General features: G+C 33.5%; 2 protein-coding genes across 5 annotated transcripts in view; one reads left to right on the top strand and one right to left on the bottom strand.

Annotated features, from left to right (window-relative positions):
• Positions 1-2,148: 2,148 nt before the first annotated feature.
• LOC110030878 lies at positions 2,149-10,550 on the top strand. 2 transcript variants are annotated; one of them, XM_020733837.1, is made up of 4 exons: positions 2,149-2,165; positions 2,270-2,335; positions 2,885-5,484; positions 10,218-10,550. In XM_020733837.1, the coding sequence occupies exon 3, from the start codon at positions 2,937-2,939 to the stop codon at positions 5,253-5,255; it is 2,319 nt and encodes a 772-aa protein (XP_020589496.1). In that variant the 5' UTR covers positions 2,149-2,165; positions 2,270-2,335; positions 2,885-2,936; the 3' UTR covers positions 5,256-5,484; positions 10,218-10,550. The 2 variants fall into 2 exon arrangements, with proteins under 2 accessions (XP_020589496.1, XP_020589495.1); XM_020733836.1 differs by lacking the exon at positions 2,149-2,165 and having other exon boundaries at positions 2,870-5,484.
• Positions 10,551-14,014: 3,464 nt separating this feature from the next.
• Positions 14,015-22,148, bottom strand: part of LOC110030881 (uridine kinase-like protein 1, chloroplastic) — a 33,439-nt gene continuing 25,305 nt past the window's right edge. The window contains exons 7-14 of one of the 3 annotated variants that reach the window (XM_020733840.1): positions 18,863-19,057; positions 18,676-18,759; positions 18,416-18,476; positions 17,583-17,643; positions 16,784-16,877; positions 16,629-16,701; positions 14,757-14,839; positions 14,015-14,432 (exon numbers count right to left, since the gene is read on the bottom strand). In XM_020733840.1, coding sequence (XP_020589499.1) covers positions 14,286-14,432; positions 14,757-14,839; positions 16,629-16,701; positions 16,784-16,877; positions 17,583-17,643; positions 18,416-18,476; positions 18,676-18,759; positions 18,863-19,057 — 798 coding nt within the window. In that variant the 3' untranslated portion in view covers positions 14,015-14,285. The remainder of the gene's footprint in view (positions 14,433-14,756; positions 14,840-16,628; positions 16,702-16,783; positions 16,878-17,582; positions 17,644-18,415; positions 18,477-18,675; positions 18,760-18,862; positions 19,058-22,148) is intronic. The other 2 variants (XM_020733839.1, XR_002294685.1) reach the window with 2 other exon arrangements.

Raw genomic sequence — 22,148 nt, 5'->3', positions numbered from 1 at the left:
AAATCTTTGACTAAGATTTCATGTAGGTTTGTCAAAAAAACTCGTGTTCGGCTTGCTAAGAAGCTTATATTTGAATCGTTGGTTAAGCAAGCCGAACACAAACAAATTGTTTAAGCTTGAATTAGAAACGAGCACACAATGAATAACCCTTTGTTCAATTATGTTCTACTCATTTTAGCTCAAAATAAAAAAAAAATACATATATTATTTATATAATATATATTTACATCTAAGTTTTAAATCAAATAGCTTGTGTGGTTATGTGATTTTGTATTTTTTATTGCATAGAAATGGTGTAGGTTAGAATCCAACACCCAATCATCTATTTTTCTAATTTCTTTAAACAAGTCAATTTCGAGCTGAACACAAACACATTGCTCAAAGGCAATTTCGAGCATAATTAATTTCAAACGAGCAGAACACGAGCTAAGCCTGAGCTCGCTCAAGCTCGACTCATTTACAACCCCTAGTTTCATCTAAGATGGGAGAGCCAATGAGTCCTTACCCAATGTGTTACACTCATGTCTTCCAAGGATCATAGATGATTTGACAATCTGTAGTAGCCTTATCCTCCAACAATATGCAGGTGCTGAATTGCAATGTTGCTGTTTCTTTCTTGGAAGATTTACATACACCCCACTTAATTCTTATGTATTCACACACCTAAACTTCAATTTTTACATATACGCCTTCTTACTTATGCATGAAAAGATGTATTTCACTTTTTGAAAAGTTAAAATAACGGTATTTTCTTACGCGATAAGAAATATTAGTATGGTATAAATGTAAAGAGTAAAGTTTAGTTAGATATATGTAAAAGTACATAAGAATTGAGTGGTATATATGTAAAAGCCCCTTCCTTGATGATGTGGATATTGTGCCATTAGTGTCATCTTGAGGTTGGTTCTTGCTAAATACACTCTGGTTGTCTGTATTAACAGTTACAGGAAAGCTCACAGATGAGCTCTAACTCAACTGATTCATCAGAAGCTTTTTCATTTGCTCTGTCGTTTCTGCCTCATTTTCCATTAATTCTGTTTTGCCATCAAATAATTGATACTTTTATCATAAAAACCCTGAGGTTGCTTGTGTGAAAACAATTTACTTGATCTGGGTAGATTTGGCATATTACTTGTGGAATTATACTCGTCATTCATACATTTTACTTGGGAGCTAAACATATACAGTGGAATCCCCAGCATTTCAGTCTTCAGGAACATATACATACATTCCATTCATTTCTTATGTAGTTACATATCTAACCCCTAAATCTCATTTGTTTACATATATACCATATCACCTTGCCCATGCATGAAAAAAGCTGTATTTTGCTTCTTAAAGGTTAAAATGATAGCATAACTGCAAGCAGCAAAGTTGCTGTAATTTTGTCAGATGGCCTTTCAGAATATGGAGAAATGCTTGGTTTGATTGACAAATTGCAATTATATATTCACTAAAAGTTGAAAGTTGAGATTTTTTTTGAAGGGCATGAAGCAAAATCATAACTTGATGTGGAGTTTTTCACAAAAGAGAAGAAATGTGCACTAACTTTAGTTTTTGGGTAAACACATGCTAACTTTCTTTTTTCTGAAATTGCACATGACACCTTTTTTTCCCATGGTGTGGTAGAAGATATTTTTCATGCTTTATTTTATTACATATTATTCTAACCTTAACTCAACACATTGGTTAATCTAACAATCATGGTCTAGCTTTCCCCAATTGACTTTTTTTCTTTTTTTTTTATTTTTCTAAAATAATAAGGATTATGTAATATTACATTCACATGGCATGGGCCCACATGAGTTAAATTTCCATCACTTAAATATATATATATAATATAATTATCAATTTGTAGTGATGAAAAAATTCAAAAAAAAAATTTTTTCTTTTTTAAATACTTACATTGATGTGGAATTAATACAATAATGAAGGATGTGAATGAAATAACTCCACTGCCAATTTTTTAAATGTGCAAAATATTCCTTTTATTATGAAAATTTTAATATATTTTCACTAACTTGACATTGGAATCTTGGTTATTGCTTAACCATAGTTAAAAATGGGTTTGCAAAATAATTTATAAAAGGGGTAGAATGTCCTCTTTGCCCTTTGCCTCTCTGTTGCCCTCCTTCTACTTCTCTGGTTTTAGCAGTTTTCCTTAGGTCTAAGACGGACTTTTCAAAAAAAAAATTTTTTTTTTTCTTTTTATTTGATCTACTTTTTTTTTCCAAGTTTGGTGTAAAAAAAAAAAAATTTTTTTTTTCAGATGCAGGATTTCTGATCGCAAGCAGCATCCAGAATTGATCAGCAAGCGTGGATTCGCTGCAAACGGGTAAATCTTCTTGCTTTTTTCAAATTATGTGGAGCTTCTCGCAGAATTTAATTTCACTGTCATGGCCGGAGTACGGAGATGGAGTGCTTAGGGTTTCGACGTTTTTGCTTGTGATGGCGGCTCATTGATCTTTTCAGAAGCTACAGAACTGTTTTTCGTTCTTATTTTCATGATTTTTTTTTTTTGGTGTTTTATTTGTGTCGTTTACTGTTTTTAGTGTTTTTACTGAAGAATTTTTTGCTTTTTGAGGATTCATTGGCAGTCAAGCTCATGTTTCAGATTCAGATTTGAAATTCGCTGCTTCTGTGATTCTTCTGATGCTATGAATACTGTCATTTTGAGCAAGTCTACTTCTTTCATTGCGTTTGGATTCATAAAAAGCTCCTTCATTTTACGCGCCTTTTTTTGTTTTTTGGGATCAATTTTAGTTCGCCATACTGTTCCTCGTTTGATCTCCTCGAGATTCAGAAACCCTAACTATGTTTCTGCGAATTCTGATTTGCTTCCTTTTTTCCTGTTACTATCTGCTTAAAGGTGACAAATTTGCAGAGCATAGGAGTTCAACTTTAGCAGAAGTTGATTTAGTTGGTTGAATTTGGCAATGGAATCCATTAGGGATGAGGCCTTACGGATTAAAGAGCTTGCCGAAAAGAAATTTATCGAAAAGGATTATGTAGGTGCGAAGAACTTCGTATTGACGGCACAGAATCTCTTCCCCTCGCTCGACGGAATCAGCCAAATGATAACTATCTTAGATATTTATCTCGCATCAGAAGCTAAACTCAATGGGGAGAAGGATTGGTATGGAATCCTCCGTGTTAATGCTTCCGCAGATGAAGAAACAGTGAAGAATCATTACAGGAAGCTGGCTCTTATGCTTCATCCTGATAAGAACAAGTCTGCAGGCGCCGAGGGCGCTTTCCAGCTTGTTTCTGAGGCTTGGAGCGTGCTTTCTAACAAAAATCAGAAAATGGCTTACGACCTGAAGATATACGGCAAAAGTTCTCATCAGCGAAGTCTGCAAGATAATAAGGATTCTTCAGCTCCAGGTTTCGATTGTAATGGATTTTACCAGTTTTCGAACAATGTTACTAATAAGAAGAGAACGAAGCAGAGCAGCTCTACAAAGCCTCCCTTGTGTCCCCCACTTCAGACATTTTGGACCTCTTGTGCTGCCTGCTGTATGCAATATGAATACCACAGGATGTATCTTAACAAAAGTCTGCTATGTCCCAAATGCAAGCAGCCATTTTTAGCCACGGAGCTGCCTGCTCCACCAAGTGGACTTGGTAATCCTCTATGGTCCGTTAAACAGCAAAATCAGAAAGCGAAACATAGGAGCTCGTATAAGAATGCATCTAGTCATTCGGGAATGGGAGCTTCGGGTTTCCAGCATGGATCGAGTAACGAATTATTTGCTAATCAGAACATCCAGTGGGCACCATTTTCTGGAGCTGGCACTAATGGCCTCTCTTCTGGTACTAATGTGGTTCATCAGGAATATAAAGTGAAAAGGCAGCGAGAAGAAGCACATACAACGGTTAAATGGGAGGAATCGCAATCTATGCACAAAAAGTTGTCACGGAGGGCTGAAATTGGTTCTGGAAGTGTTAATACTGTAATTGTGTCGGATAATCATGCAACTAAAAGAACAGGCACTGGAGATGATTTGGGAAACAACAATTTTGTAGATAAGGTTGCCTCAGATATGGGATGTAGCAGAAATACTGTTTCGGAAACAGAAAAAGGCAGTTGGTTTTATAGCAATTCCCTTAAATCTAGATTGAACTCGAGGTCTGCAAACTTTAACAGAGCTTACACCCATGTGGATGTTCGAGCAATATTAATAGAAAAGGCTAAGGATGCAATACTGAAGAAACTTAGAGAATTAGATTTAGCTGATGCTGCAAAGGCTAAGGATAATGATAGGATGAGGAAGAAGACAAAGCTTAAAGATGTTAAATTGACCAAATTAGCTGATAGAAAAAATGCAAAATACAAAGTTCAGCGTGATTCTGCTAATTTTCAAATTATTGGAAGCTCAAGGGGCAGCAAATTTGGTCCTGTAAAAGAACTTTCCCAAAAGAATTTTAGTGATGATCCACGCAAGCAAGTAAATCACCATTTAACAATAGATGTTCCTGACCCAGATTTTCATGATTTTGATAGTGATCGAACCGAAAATGCTTTCGAAGCTGATCAGGTATGGGCTACATATGACGATGACGATGGCATGCCTCGGTATTATGCATTTATTCAAAAGGTTTTATCTGCTAAGCCTTTCAAGGTCCGTATGAGCTTTCTCACATCAAAATCCAATGTGGAGTTTGGGGCCTTAGATTGGGTTAGTAGGGGCTTTCCCAAAACATGTGGAGATTTTAGAGTAGGGAGATATGTGGTTGCCAATAGGATTAATATTTTTTCACACCGTGTTAAGTGGGAAAAAGGATTCCGTGGAGTAATCAAAGTTCTTCCAAGAAAAGGTGATATTTGGGCCTTATATCGAAATTGGAGTCCTCATTGGAATGAGCTTACTCCCGATACTGTGATCCACAAGTATGAAATGGTGGAGATACTTGAAGATTATGATGAAGATGAAGGAATCTCAGTGGTACCCTTAGTGAAGGTTGCGGGATTTAAAACTGTTTTTTTACGGCATATGGATCCAAAAGAGAATAAGAAGCTACGAAAAGAAGAAATGTTTCGGTTTTCGCATCAGGTGCCTTCTTATTTGCTTACTGGTGAAGAGGCTCATAATGCTCCGAGGGATTGCCTTGAGCTGGACCCAGCAGCTACTTCTCTGGAGCTACTTCAGGTTCTCACAGAAACAAAGGATGAGGATGCAGTGAATGATGATGAAAGGAAGTTGGCTGATAATGGAGTTTCTTGGTCTGATTTCTGTTCTAATGTCTGTGATTGATGCTTATTATTCATCAACGGTTAGGGATTTGCCAACCTGTACTCCTATTCGGCTTTGTGGGATATCTCAGGATCATTTATCATTATTTTCGGGTGTCTAACTTGAATTTAATTCGCTGTACAAAGTTGTTTAGGAGTAGAAGGTATCTGAAGTCAGCTTGTTTAAGATCATTCATTCAAATGATGGAGTTCTGGTGTCCCTCGGGAAGTCATTCTTCCGCTTATCGTAGGTAAGTTTTATAATCACATAGCGACATGATTGATCAGCCAACATAGATTATTCTCATAATGAACGAACATTTTCTTCTGCTTGTAGCGAAAAGCTACTCTATTTTCTAACAAAATACTAGAATCAGCACAGCATATAGTTTAATAAATTGAAAATTGCATTTTTACTCCTGCGCTGTGAACTATATGCATGCAAATATATGTACATTTGTATACACGAGCTTATTGACGAGCCTGTTATCTTGGAACAATGTGAAGTGGTGCGCAACTTGTTTAATTGCCATTCGTGCTACCATTTTACCATTACTTAAAAACATTTCTTTATGATATGAAGAAGTTCATGCTTATATTGTTTTGTTTTTACTTATCTGCAATGCAAAAACAATTTAATTTCAATGAATTTATTTTCCGTAAAATCAAGTCATATTTATTCACCCTTTTAAGGCAATTCGTACTCAACCCTTCACTTATGTTTCATTCATTAACTTTTAACTCAGCAACAAACCAAATAACTGTCGGTAAACTTGTCCAAGATTATTTGCTCTTTATTTATTTCTGCCTTTTTTTTTACCAATAGCTCGTTGGATATGCATGCAAATGCCTCTTGATTACCTTTTCAAAGCCTATTGTTCACTTAAAACTCAAGTGTCAAAATAGTCCTCAAAATAGTCCTCTGACTATTTACGTTGGGTCATTTTAGTCCTAGAGTTTATAACTGTCTTAAATTAGTCCTCAGATTATTTTAATGAGGCAAAAATAGTCCTCTATGGGGACTAATTCAACCCTTATTGAAAGAGTCTAGGACTGAATTAATATTATTATAAACTCTGCGACCCCACTAAAAAGAGTCAAGAGACTACTTTGACACTTTTCTCGTTAAATCTTCATACATATTCAAATGTTCTTGCTATTATCAGTTGTATTCGTTAGATCGAGCATGATTCCTTACTTTGTTATCCATTTTGTTATTCTAGTCGAGAGTGATACTGTGCATTCTTGTTCGGTTATAGCTGGAGCAATGCCATATTTTTGTAGCATGGTGCTCTTTTCGGTATTGCTGAGTTTTTCCATGTGATTTTTCTTAATAATCTTCATTAGCATTTAACTATTTCTCATTTCTAGATCGTGGGGATGAAAGCCCAAGTGAAATTTACATGATAAACCTGCTCTAGTATTTTCTTATCAATTTCAAGTGAAAGTGCCTTGCTTTTTACTACTATTTATCAGTTATTTCAAATTAGAATTATAATTTGTGGTTTTGTATATTTTTTAATATGATATAAGAGGTATGCTACACTTTTTGTATTATTTTGTAGCTATATCATCCATGCAGTTTCTCTAAACTCCCAATTGCTTTAGAATTGAGAATGCCTATTTTTCATGCAAATTTTTATTAGCTAATTTAATGCCTATGCTTCAAATTATATCATTCAGAAAAAGTAATAAATGATGGTGGCTTATGGGGCTAAAAACTCCTTGCACGATTTAGAAGTATTTAAGAGGCACTCTGCTTTAAACTTTCAACTTCTAGTTTTTTCAAAAGACTTCCATCATACTTAGGAAGGTTGAGTTTTTTTTTTTTTTTTTAAATAATCTATCATGTGTAAACAATGCATGAGACAATCCTTTCTCAGCACTGATTGCTTTGGGATATGGCTAAGGCTCTGTTTGCGGTGGTAGTGCGGCACCACACTGTTGTTCTCAGCACTGAAAAAACTGTTGCTGAAACTAGTATTTTCCCACCGCTTCTGGCTAAGTGCGGTGGTAGCTTTCTAGTTATTTGTCTTTTTAAAAAAAAAAAAAAAAAAATTTGAATAGCCACCACAACTTTTTGCAATATCAGATTATTCTTCAGCAGCTTTACAGTGCTCCAAACGGAGCCTAAATTTCCAAGCCGTGTTACTTAAAATTATAATAGGGTGTCTCATTATTTAGTTAACAAGGGTGAGTCTATAATAATTTTTTATGTGGTTAATGATTGTAAAGCATCTGATTCAATGCAGTAATTGAAGCCATATTTGTATGTCACGATTTAGCCCTGGAGATTGTAATTTTCAAGGCACGAATAAACACGAACGTTGAAATTCAATTCTAATGTCAATTACTATAAAAAATATTTGATCATATGAGTAATCAAAAGAGCCATTAATGATTTGAAATTTAATTAAACACAAGTAAAATAATTGTGCATTAAATTATTATTCTCTCATTTGGCTGTCATCTATAAATGTTATTGTTACTTTCATTTGTTTTCTAATGTTAAGATTTAAATATAAAAATATTAGTTTGAACATTAAGTGATTAGTAAATATTTATATTTCTAAACTACAGTAACATAACAGAAAAGAAAAAAAATGTATGCTAGTTAATATAATGATTCAGCATAAAATAATTGGCTATTCATTATTTTATTAGAATCATTCAGAAAGGTTCAAAATATTTTATTACAGAACGCATATTATCTTATTTTGCGGATTTTTCTGTACATAATTTTATTATAAGCTCATACATTATTATTATTATTATTATTATTAGACTTTTAACCTTATAACTTTTTATGAAATGTGACATTAAATTTTCTATTTGATAACCTATATTCAAAATGTGTGAATTACATTACAATTTGCTGGAAGGTATAATTGATTTTGTGAAACTTTGAGCGTTGCATTCCATTAAAGAAGTTAGGAGTATCTTAACATCATAAGCTTCAAAGAGAATGCATAGTTGTATAGTTCTGTACTGCTATTGTGATGTTCAATGTTCATAACATAAAGACCCGAGCTCTCTAACAAAGATAAATAAGCTGTTTTATGAGGGCATTATCCATAGTAATGGATTATTAGTATTGAGAAAGTATAGCTTACCATGCATTGAATGTTATACGTATATTCGAAAAGCGATAACGAAGACAAGCATTGGCAAGTGGAGATAAAATTTTTTTCATGATATAGTTATTGCGGACGAATCTTTTATGTTTTCATGATTTTATTAGGAAGCGATAAAAATCCATGATGCTTTTTTATGCCTTAATTGGTTGTTGTTTCTTCACTTCATGATTATACCTGAAAGCAAGATTTTTATAAACCATATTTTACAATGTTCTCCTTGATCTATTGTAAATTACATTCTCCTGCCTTCTAAGATTGCTGGAGGGCTGTCAGGGGGAAATTGATTTGATTTGTCATCCATTTTGGATGAAAAAGTAATTGGTGAGTGCTGTTCTTCAAAGTTTCTACCAAAAGGGGACCATAAACATAGGCATCATACCTATTAATTACATCTATAAGTATCATGGTTATTGACTTAAATGTTGCTAATCAAGAAGATGCTATGGCATAATTAATCTCTTTCCTCTTGGATTTCAACAAACATCTTAAATCTCCTCTAGTTCCTTAAATTTTGCTAGTTGGTTCAAATTGTATATTTTTGTAGGAAAACTTACGTACATACATGAGTGGATATCATGGTTATTGACTTAAATGTTGCTAATCAAGAAGATACTATGGCATAATTAATCTCTTTCCTCTTGGATTTCAACAAACATCTTAAATCTCTTCTAGTTCTTTAAATTTTGCAAGTTAGTTCAAATTATATAGGAAAACTTACATACGTACATGGGCGGAACTAACCTCTTCTTTTTTTTACGGGGAAGTGCGAATGGCTAGGGTAACGAAGAGCAAATTGATATTTCAGGAGGGGCAAAACTGATATTTCAGGAGAGGCAAAAGACCAAATTGCCCTCCCATATAAAAAAAAAAAAAAAATTAATGTGGGGGGGGGGGGGGGTCTGCCCCTGTGTACTTACCAAACAATTTTTATACATTTACATATCTAACACCTAAAGTATGATATTTATATTTATAACACCTTGGTATTAAAAACTTGTATATGAAAATGTGCATTTAACTTTTGATAAGGTAATGATAGTGATATTTCTGATGTGATGTCAAAGATTTGAGTGTTACGTATGTAAATATGAACTTTTAGGTGTTAGATATGTAAATATATAAGAATTGTGTGGTATGTATCTAAATGCCTCATTTTTTTTATCACTCAGTACACCATTTGTTATCAGATGTAGAATATTGTGCTAATCCAGTGCAGTCAATATGAATTCTTATCTCAACATAGCTTGATTAAGACCCAATATTGGATGAACATCACAATGCTTATGTGGTGGAATTGGACCAGAACTCTGCAGATAAATATATTAGACATAGTTTTCAATTGGGAAAAAAAAAATCATAGGAGCTGTTGCAGATTTTATTCTATTATATTTATTTTTTTTATTTCTTCATATTTTTATTTGAACTAAAATATATTTGGTTATGATTATCATCTTCAAAAACATTAAAATACATAAAAGTTAATGAGTTGATTTATTTTTAAAAATAGAAGGTAAAAATACGCGAAAATTGCACTAAACAAACATGTTCTTAAAACAAAAGTAAAAATAAAAAAATATTGACAAAGAGAGTCCTAGTTTTCAAGTGGAATGTGATATTTCTTGATAGTGTTTGTGTATCTTATGAACTTAAAATGAATGCAAGTAATATTGATATTAGATTGTATTAATGTTTTAAAAGGCGAAGGCGTTGGGCGGGGCGATGTAACTTTTGTATTAGATTGTATTAATGTAAGTAGATATTAATGTTTTAATAATGTTTATAAACAGATCCTAATGTTTATATGAAAGTTGACTCTGCTGCTGATGATTTTCTTCCTCTCATTGCAGCTTATTTGGATTGAAGAAAGCTTCTACCATCTTCCACCTATGGCCTTTTTCCTTTTCCTTTCTCTTTCTTTGGGTTCTTAATCAGCTGGAAGCAGGCGAAGGCTGCTGAACTGGTATCATTGAATTGTTTGATCAATAGGCTGATGACTGATTGATCACCAGTCAAGATGAGGAGGAAGAAGGCAAAAGGAATCAATCATATACACCTATTACTATTGCACTGTTGTAGAAATCCTTTATTTTTCAAATTCTTTTGCTTATTTTCTCTATATATAATTATGATTTTAGTCTGGGCTTATGTGGTTAATCTGATGAAATATTGTGCTAAATATGCTGTTGTTCAAATCCTTGGAAAAGAAGATAAAATTTTAGGAGAGTAAAATGTCGAAATACTCTGTTTTAGTCCTGAAGTTTATAAAAATGTCAAAATAGTCTCCAGATTCTTTAAATTGGTGCTGAAGTAGTCCCCCTAGAGGACTGTTAGAGCTCAATTTTAAATGATTGGGGATTATTTTGATACTTTTAGAAACTCTGGCACTGAAATGATCTCATATAATATTTAGAGACTATTTTGACACTTTACTCAATTTTACCTAAATTTTATTTTTTTACATTTATATCATCCAAATCTTTGATAACTCATAAAAGATATTATTATTTTAATTTTTAAAAAGTGAAGTGCACAATTTCATTGATTTGTATATAAAAGTTAAAGTTTAGGTGTTAGATATATAAATACATATGAATTTAGTGGTATTTATGTAAATCTTCCAAAATATTGGATTTTTCTGCCATTTTGAGAAGCTTATTTCCTTTAGTGGCCATAGAGGCTAGCAATGTTTGATTATCTGATTGGTTTTCAGAGGTCTTTTTATTTTTAGCTCTGAAATTATTGTAATGGTTTTTTTTTTTTTCATTTTACTTTTTTAAATTAAATCTTACTAATTTTAATTATTACATTTATAATATTTATTTATATATGAAAATATATTTTTTTAACTAAAATAGTGATAATTTTGATTTATAAATGTAAAAAATTAAATTTGTGTGTTAGATGTATAAAGTCTAGAAATTGGGTGGTCTGTATGTAAAATGATCAAATTACATTAAATAGGCAGTTTTATTGACTTGAAGAAATATTCATTGATATGTAAGAATATAATAAATAAAATTATTAAAAAAATAGGGTCAAATTATGAGGATATTTTTTATATAATCTTTTTTTTAATGATCAAGATTAGGAAGATTTAAATATAAGTTAATTAATTTTCATGTATTTTTACATCTAATACTTCAATTTTAATTTTTTATATATTTATCCTCTTGCATATTGGTAAAGGTTTATTTCACTTTTTACAATCTGAAATAATTATTTTTTTTACATGATATTAAAGATTTATGTGATATAAATGTAGAAGGGACGGTCGTAAAAATTGCAATGGATCGAGCCGATCGATTCGACTAGTTTGATGGTGAACCGATCATGGACCGATTCAGTCCAAGCAAAATACGATTACTTGCAAATTTGAACTGGTCAGAATCAGCGAATCGGTCCAACTTTTTATAAGAAACAGTGGATTCTATTATTGTCCAATTTAATCTTTTGATTTTGATGAATGACTAATAATAAAATATTAAAATTAAAAATAGATGAAATATCATATCTCAAAATTTGATTTAAAATATTATTCAAAATATTCAAAAATTAAGAGTACTAAATTAAAATGTTGTTTATTGAATTGATAAAAGTAACAAAGTGTATTTACATATATATCACCCACTTATTTTGTATTTGCATATCTAATACCTACTTTGATTTTTTTTTTACATTTATACCACCAAAATCATTCATATGAAATTAAAAAATACCACTATTTTAACATCAAAACAGTGAAATACACCTTTCAATGCCATTTATATAAATATAGAGGGATTTACATACACATCACTCGAAACCTTTTATTTTTCACATCTGACACCTAAAAATTTGTCTTTACTAATATAACACCTAAATCATATCACATCTTCCGTTCAACGTCGCCGGTGATGTTGGCCCAGGAAACAAGATCAACAATGTCAATCGGCAGACTTCCAGCAAAGCAATTCCCTTCCCTATTTTGAGCTGAGTTGGGGTAGGCTCAAAATTGGCTCGAATAAATTTTGTGCGGCTCGAAATCCTGGCGCCTCGTTATATTTGATATCGAGCCGAGCCGGTTCGAAATTGAAACTAGCCTGATCTAGATGGAAAAGTAAACAAGCCAACTAAAATTGCCTTATTTGGACCACTTGCTCCAAATTAAAATAACTGGCTTAAATTGAGTTATTTGGACCCATTCAACCTCGAAATTGGCTCGTGACTGATTTTATTTAATTTTACTTTGCATTATACATAAAAATTTTATAAGTAAAAGAATAGTAAGAGCAGATCTCGAGTCAATTCGAGCCGATCCATGTATGGCTCGAAATCAACTTAGAAAAAAAATCAATCCAAAGTTTCAGCTCATAGCTCTACTCGTTTATATCCAATATGAACTCCATCCAAGCCAAAAGGGAGAATCCATTTTCGAGCGATTAATGATCCTCGAGCTAAATTCACAACCCTTCCTGCGGCGATGTCAGCTTGGGAATCCAGATCAGCATCAGTGCGGTGTCTTGCCGGCATAGCAGATCCTGGATCTGCATTCATTCCTCTGTATCCTGTGAAGAGGACACTGTTTTTTGTTGGGACAAATCCATAGGGTCAAATAACCATATGTATATATATATATATATATATTGCTTGATTTACCCGTTGAACCATATAAATGGGCAAAATTACAAACTGCTCTTAAATGGTATTTCTTTCCTCGACCCTACAACAGCTCTTAAGTTGAAACAATACTTCAATGTTTATGGAGTCTATAAGCTAGACCTTTCGAATTCAAACATGAACAGACCTACAAAACTTGATGCAACTATTATTAAGAGTGCTTTGGTGTGTGCCCGAGGAGAGAAGAGAATAGGGGATCGCCGATGAGCTGCTTGTGTGCGAAGGAACCAATGCAGGCGGGTGGGCGGACTTACGGCATCGACAAAACTGGCAGTTTTGTTGATGTGAATAATTAGAAAGATTTAGGTGTCTTATAAAAACAACAACAAGAAGCTTTTATCCCACTAAGTGAGGTCAGCTACATGAATCCTTCTTCTGCATTGTTTCCTTGAGTGCCATATTTTCATGTTGTTCTAATAAATTAAAATGTTTTATTCAACATGAGTCTTTTTAGGTCTGCCTCTACCTTTCTTAACATAAATCAATTGAACAAATCTAAAACATCTATTCTCCTAATTGGATCATTAGATGGTCGCCAGTTAATATAACCAAATGTGACCAAACCATCTAACCAAACCATCTAAAGACGACTCTCTCTAATCATGTTTGCCACTGGAGCTACACCAACCCTTTCACGAATATATTCGTTTCGCATTTCGTCTCCAAGTGTAAAGCCACTCATCCACCTAAACATTCTCATCTCAGCAACACCTGACTTTGGTTTATGCTGCTCCAAGTGTTTTACAAGTAAAAACAAATTTTTAGGTGTTAGTTATGTAGATTAAAGGGTTTCAAGTGGAATGGATACATCCACCATAAATATATCGATACTATCATATATATATATATATATATATACTTAACATTTAACACAAATATATAATAAAAATTATTATAATATACTTTCAACATTGAGGATATTCCCTTCCACTGAATTTTCCTTGCAGCTCTCTTCTTTTGTCATTTTATAAATGCATGTTTGCATAAGCATAAGAACTAATAAAATAAAGAAATGACATTTTATAATTTCAAAAAATTTGAGCCAAAACATTCCGACCCAAATTTTCTCCATCATAAGGTAGAAATCAGGAATGAAAACATTAGGTACAACATTAAATATTATTGCACATTTACCTGAATATTGCAGAAAAATATGAAATCTTGATGTTGGGTGCATAAAAGCATGTCTTCCCAAATCCCTTTGCCTGCTCTTCCGTTCTACAAACAGAAGAAGATGAAAACCAGCAGTAATAAAAGCATCAAACATCAGTTCCAAAGTACCGATCGCCATACTCTCCCAGCCCAGGAATTACTCTGAATTCCTCATTCAGACCTGCGTCTATCTCTGAAGTAACTATTTTAAGGGAAGGAAATCTTTTGCAAACACAGTGAATTCCTTCAGGTGCCTGAATTGTTAATATGTCAAACTAAAAATTATTACAAGTTTTACATGCATACCGCTCAATTCTCATGTATTTACGTATCTAACAAATATATAAACTTCAATTTTCACATGTATGTCACTATATCATGAGAAGGTGTACTTCGCTTTTTAAAAGTTAAAATACTGGTATTATTGATGTAATATGAAAGCTTTGGGTGATATAAATGTAAAAAAGTAAATTTTAGATGTTAGCTGTGTAAATATATAAGACTTAGGTGGTATGTATGTAAATGCCCCAAAATTATTTTGGTGCTTTGAAATAATACTTTAAGATTAAGGGGCTAACCGATATTAAGTTGAGAAAAATAATACGGTCCTCTGGTACTCCCTTCTGGATGAGTAGCTCTATTGCTTGGTTTGCAGAGTTACCTTCAATAAAAAGTTTAAGATTTTACAATAAGAGGTATGTTTAAGATGGGAAGTTGGGATTAAATATTGCACAAATTATATCTTATAGATGACAATGCTGTAGAAAAATTAAGAAAATTGTTTAGATATGTAAATCTTGAGATGCAGCAAACTCTGAAAATTTGTGAACAGTACATGGAAGATGGTATATAGTCAGAAATTTAAAATATCATCTATGTAGCTAAAATCTACAAATAGAATGGATTGTTAATTTGTAAAGACTAAATTTTGTCTACGAAAAAAAATGTGCTGCATAGATTTAGTCGCTTGTTGACATTACCATGGTAAGATTATTGTGGGGGCTTGGAAAGTGTACAGGGAGCCTTGAAAAATGGCCCATAGTTGTATGCAATTTCATTAAGAATGTTATTAAAATTTTTTCATATTTTTTGGTTGTCCTAATTTTTTTTCTTATAAAGAGATGAGTAGTTGTCTTATATTGTAAGGGTGTCAAATCGAATTCATGTGTCAGGTTCAGATTTGATCCAAAATTATGGTGACCGGAAATTGCTTAACCCAAACCCACCTTCAACCCGACTGAAATTAATCATATCCGAATATTAAATGGGCACAAATTCTAACCCAAAATCGATCCGCCTACAACCCGACTGCATGAACCCTACTCGCATAACCAATTTAACATATGCATAATAAGTTTTTGGATTGAATTCAGGTTAATTTTGAGTCAAGTTCGGGCCAACTTCAGGTTGGTGGGTCGACCCAAACCCGACCCAAAAATTAATCAGGTCAACTCAAACCCAATTTTTTCGAGTCAAGTTGGCGTATCGGATCAACTTAGCTGCTGGCAACAACGTGGAACATTGGGATAGTGCTAGTGTTGAACTTTTAGCCACATTACCTCAATGAAGCAGTTTATCGAACCTTAGATGTTTGAAGTCAACAGAATCATCATTGAAGGTGACAAGTCCAATGTTATTTCATCTCTCCAATAGGCCACCACTACTAAAGCTTGGAAGAATCAGCCTCATGATTTAAAAGAGTTTGATTTCTTCATCACTTTCTAACAGGTTCTCTTTTCACATACCTCACGTTTTTCCAACAAGGAGGCTCATTTTTGTGCCAACTTAGCGCTTCATGATAGTTTTGTTTTTAAGCATGTATCTACTTCTAGTGAGCTTTCCATATTCAGAGACGATAGATCACTCTTTTATACATTATATGCTCTCACATGCTTACCTTTTGTAACTTTTGTTTCTATTAATGCACAATGCAATATTTCAAGGATAAATTTTTTAAATCCCTAATGTGGAGTATCAGAATAACTAGAATTGTAATTATCCACAGTCAAACATAAGAAAATCTATAAGTGCAGCAACAAAACATAACCATCAACCATCCATCAGAAGAATGCATATAAAATTCTGATATTTCTGAGTGTTGATCAACAACAACAACAAAGCCTTAATCCCACTGCGTGGGGCTAAGTGTTGATCCTTAATTTTATTTTCAACATTTTTCACTCTTGCTGTTTGAATTAGGCTTCACATATTTCCCAACATAGAGCAAAACAATTAGATATTTGAAGGTTGGTGAATTAAGAAGGTAAATCTGATTCAATCCCAACCATAATAATTTTGATTTCTGAGTAGGTGGATGCACAGAAATAAACAATTTAAACAAATTACATATTTTTCTTCAGTGGAAGACCATCTATTAGATAAAAATTTACAAATTTGCACAAATCCTCAAGCAATAAATGCAAATGCATCCAAAGTAAATTTAATAATACCTGTACCAAGGACAGGATCAAGTAGTAAAACATGGCGTTCGGATATATCATTGGGCAGCTTTTCATAAATAAGCTGATGAGCAAAAATCAGACAAATGCACGTTACAGCACAAAAATTTCAGCATAGAAATGTAATAATTGCACTAAATACTTGCCTGTTTTCCATTATCGCCATCACGATGAATAAGGATTTTTCCGATTTTTATTCCTTTACAACATGCTCGCAAGGCATTCTCCATGCTTTCACCACTGCAATCAAATCCATTGAGAATAATGATATTACATATAGCCCATTTTTAGTAGAGATGAAATATAATTTCTTACATATTTATGTACACATTTCAACAGATCTTTCAAAAATAAGTGTCATGAAAAATTTTAATTTTGATGGAAGAGTTAATAACAAGAAGTAAAGAACTAAGCTGACTTATTAGGTTTACCTTGGTCCGTTGCAACATTGAACTACTACTATAGAAAATTAGTTTAAATTCTGACAATATTAACATACGATGCAACCCAAACTGTGTTTCAATAATCAACCTTGTGCATTTTAATAAGGGGCATTTACACACATACCACCCGATTCCCATGTATTTACATATCAAACTCCTAAACCTTACCTTTTATATTTATACCACCCAATTATTTCATATCACATCAAAAAATCACTGTTTTAATATTTACAGATAACAATGGAGGAAATCCAGTAGAATTCACATCTACTTGAGTGAAAGGTTATAGTATTAATCATGAATTAAGCTTAAAACTAGACTGAGGTTTGTCAGCCAGATATAAACCAAGGAATTCATACACAAAAGGTAGCCTAAAGAAATTGGCAGACGTTAATTGAAGATATTTCCATGAATTTTTTTTGGATTTGGATGGATCAGAAAAAGTGAGTTCGTTAAAAAAGAAAAACTGATTAGCCTATTTAATAACCGATTTGAAGCTCACCTTCGTATAATAGACACTCCACAAAGTTTCTTGCAGAAGTCAACTCCTGTATAGACTGATCCTGAATTAAATGACAAGATGATGACATTATCATGCATTTATGTCGAAGGTAGAATGGCATCCTTATCAAAAATTATGAATTGAAGACAATAATTGATTTTAATGACGGTGATTTAACAATCTGAAATAACATGATCAAGGGAATATTAGGAGTTTTGCTAACTCATAAAAGTATTAACAAACACCAATTAAGAAGCTTCATGATTAACAAATGGATGACCACAGTTTATTGGCGAACTTTAAAAGGTGATTAATGTTGAGTATATAGAGACAGTGTCAAAATAGTCCCCTGGCTCTATGCAAGGGCTCGTTTTAGTCCCAAAGTCTACAAAAGTGGCAAATTAGTCCCTAAATTTTGTTAATAAGGGCTGAAATAGCCCCCACAGAAGTTTATTTCAGCCCCAATATAAAGAGTCTAGGACTAATTTTGCACTTATATACTCAAGGACTCAAATGACCACATGTAAACAATCAGTGGACTATTTTAACATTTTACTCTGGGAATATAGGACAATTACATTTGTTATTATTCATCACTATAACATTCCACTATTAGATGCATCTTTCCAGGAGTTTCCACGGAAAAAGTGCCAATTGAGAAAGAATCTGTAGATCAACAACCCCTAGCTACGAAATGATAAAAATAACGCAACAAAATGCTTAAAACCCTAAAAAATATGCCCCTAAAACTAAACCTCGAGCAGCACATTTAAGTGGAATAAAAGTGTGACAATCTCATGCAGGACAACAACAAAGTTCGTTCTTTGCTGTACCTGTTGGGGTGACCACCTGCTTCTCAGTAAAAGGCAAATGACCGAGGCCATGCTCTACCACCTGAAAAGAAAAAGCTTAGTTTAACAATTAAAACAAGAGAAATTTACACGCGTAGTAAAGCTTCATATTTACATACATAGAAGGTGTGTGATATGTAAATACATAAGGATTGTGTGCTATATAGGTAAGCATCAAATTATTCAATTTCGTTGAATGATATGCTTTTTAGTAATGGCTGGTGAGTTGACATGCATTTTACCAGCCGAATAAGTCGATCAGAATAAAAGACGAAATCAGGTGTCGTTATATCCCTGTCACGAACAAGAGTGTGCATTCCTCTTATCTGTCAATCACCGAAATTATAAATTAATATACCACAAATAGTAATCATCAACAGAAAGAATTAAGACCTGAAATTCATTATGTGACAAATAACTACACCATACCTGAAATGTAGATTGAATAACAAATACATTAGGGTAGATTTTACACAAGTCATGTTGGCCAAGTTTAGTTTGAATATGTTGAACAATTAAATCAATTGCAACGTGGTTATCACCTCCCCTAGGAATGATTACATCAGCATATTTCTTTGAAGGCAAGACAAAATCATCAAAAGCAGGCTTGACAAATTTTCCATACTGCATAACCCAAGAAAAAAAATCATATTAAAAAAACAGTAAAAGTTAGCCCTTCTGTCATTGCAAGGACTTCTGAGCTTTTTTAATGACCTACAAAGCTCAATTAATTAAAAATCAGCATGAATGAGCATCCAGTTCAAGCAATAATAAAGATCGGTTATAACAAGTTATTCATCAATGCCTTGTAACGATAGCAATTAATTGAGGGTAAGTTTTCTATTAAATGCAAAATGTCATAACATACATGGCAATTAAATGATACATATATTTAAGCATTCCAGTGCTAGGTAAAATGTTCATAGATAGAAGACAAATTATAGTGAATTAAAAGAAGCAGAATTTGAGAAAGTTTGTTGCAAATCACTACAAAGAGAAAAAATGTGCACCGAATGTGATTAGAAAGTGTGTTTGAGCATTTACTGAAAAGAAACACAATTCAATGAATTTAAGAAGAAAGAATATCCTATAAATGAGAATAATATTGAAGTTACTAGTTTAATTCAAACAGGATAATGTGGTTTTTTCCATTGGATTTGGACCGCAATAAAGTTCAATATTGGCCGCAATAAAAGCATTGATAAGAGAAGCAAAGAACTAACGTAGTAGACCCTATCACCAAACAAGACAAATTATAGTGATTTTATATAAGCAAAGTTTACTGATGCCTTGCTTTACAGCTCTACTAGAGAAGCGAACCTTGTCGTCCATTGACGCGTAACTCCATGCTGCCAAATATTTCCTTTAGCTTAAGACCTTGTTCTCTCATGGGATCTATGAAAAACTTAGTCATCTAAATTCTACTCCACCAAAACAGATGGAAACCGCCAAATACAAAAATGGCTAGCTTTCATCACATAGATGCTCAATCGCCTCAAACCCTCTGTTACCTCTACCATTATGTTTTAGGAGACTGACAAAACGATGTGTAGCTTTCTCCATTCCACTGACTTTCAGGACAGTAGTATTTCTGAACCATACAGTTCACTCCATCTTCTCTTTGCATCGAAGGGACAAACATTTTTGAGAGTACTAAAAATTTTTGAAAGGAAAATGAGAAGAATTTCAATATTGCCCCTTCATCAACAATTCAACTAAACTCTAATTTTTAGTTGCACCTCTTCAAAATTGTTTTGAGGCAAGCTCTTGTTGACCTCATTTTTAATAAGGTCTAGTCTTCCTCTTATAATTTAGGATCTAGTCTTAGGACTCTTCCTTTGACTATCTTAGACCCTTAGAAATGGAACCCACCTCATTTTAAAAATCCAAACTGCCTCTATACTCTTTTGAAGTTGCGCATGCGATTCTTGACCTCTATCACGTAGGAGATTGAAACTAACATGAGGGAACTCGAGGAACTCAAAAGAAGTTCCTATAGGATCATTAAACCCTAGGGATGCCTTTTGCACAATTTACACCTTCGCGCGCACAAACTTCGCAATTCGAAGAGTCGACACATTCGATTACTACAATTCGCATCGCTTGCACCGTTATCTGTTGAGGACTTGAATAGATTGTTGGAGACGATTGGTCTTAGCAGCTGCTCCTTACTGCCCTGAACCGTGAGCCTTACTTGTTGTGCCTTGGGTTGGTTGTGGTTGTGGTTGTGGGTCTTAGCAGTTGCTCCTTACTGCCCTGAACCGTGAGCCTTAACAATTCTTTTCTGGCTAAGCTCTGTTGACCTCATTTTTGTGAGGTCTTGTCTTCTCCTCCTTAGAGCCTAGATTCTAGCTCTAGAAATTCCTACTGACCATCTTAGAAAACTAGAATTGAAGCACAACTCACAACTCTTTTGCCAAAACTATGAGTTTTCCCCTAGGTTTTATGAGTCGGGTAGCGAGTTAAGTTGGATCTATAGATGTTTGAGGGTTAGTGGAAAGACACTTAATTGAGATTAGACACCTTAGGACACTTCAAGTTTAACCCAAAGTACAGACATCCTAGATTTTAGAAGCACAACGAGAGATAGTTTATCATTCTAATTTTCAAATGATCCTAAGAAATCCAGACATCTAATCTCAGATTAGAAGATAGGTGGGACACTAGGCACGAGGTTGCACTAGATTGTGACTCATGACTGATTTAATTAAATCAAATAATGAAATTCTTACCTTAACTTGACCAAAACTGAAACCCAATGCTCCGGGATTTGAGTTTGTCCTATATTCAAATCCTCCTGGCAATTGGGGACATTCCAATACCACATATAAATTTCTCATTCTTGGTCCTTTATATGTGGTATGGTTCATTTTATTTATTTGTCTTTTCTCTGTGATTTACCTGTTTCTATTAAGTCTTTTTCAGGTCTTACCTCCCTCTTTACACAGCAGATAATAGCTAAATTTAAAGGAGCGATGAATCTCTCAGGTGTACAGGTTTAATTTACGTTACAACACTTTATTTTAAAAGCATGTTATTATATTGTTTTCATAGCTTATTATACTATTTTTCTCAGCATGCTATACTGTCTTTTCTTTCTACTGTACACTATACTGTTCTTTTCTGTTATACTGCATGCTTAGTTACTGTGATACACTATGCCTTAGATTAGGATAATCTAGTGGTTAGGTGTATTTTCAAAACTAAAACTAAACCAGGAGGTGCTACTACAAGGAGTTTGGAGCGAACATCGTGGGCAGCACGACGAGGATCAACTTCTAGGAGGACCTGCAGCAGCAAAACACATTCACGTCACCTATCACCTTCTTTAGTTTAAATAACAACCCATAGGATCACTCTTTAGGCTTTTCGTACAACTCTGTTGTACAATTATAAGTCCTAACGCTTTAGGATTCCGAGGTTACCGTGCGGTACGGTGTAAATCCTCCTATCTTTTTAGGCTATTTGCACAGTCCGATATTGTGTAAACATAAGTCCTAAATCCTAAATAATTTGCAGGATTGAAATATCAAATAAACATTATTTCAAAGACATAAAGCCGAACAATAGGATAGTTGGGACATCTATGGGGTTTCTCCTGGATCTGTGATGTCCCCTACTTTTCTTCCCTTTGGATTCCTTAAATAATCGTTCCTACTTTGAGCCATTCCATTTTGATTTTTTCATGTCCAATCGTGAAAACCTAAACTTTGAA

The sequence above is a fragment of the Phalaenopsis equestris genome, unplaced genomic scaffold, assembly GCF_001263595.1.
Source record: "Phalaenopsis equestris unplaced genomic scaffold, ASM126359v1 Scaffold000761, whole genome shotgun sequence".
Lineage (NCBI taxonomy): Eukaryota > Viridiplantae > Streptophyta > Magnoliopsida > Asparagales > Orchidaceae > Phalaenopsis > Phalaenopsis equestris.
Note: the sequence above shows the minus strand (reverse complement) of the source record. Positions and strands in the feature narration are given on the sequence as shown.

Excerpts from the sequence above, each read along its gene's own strand:
- LOC110030878 (XM_020733837.1), top strand. The coding sequence starts at position 2,937 with ATGGAATCCATTAGGGATGAGGCCTTACGGATTAAAGAGCTTGCCGAA.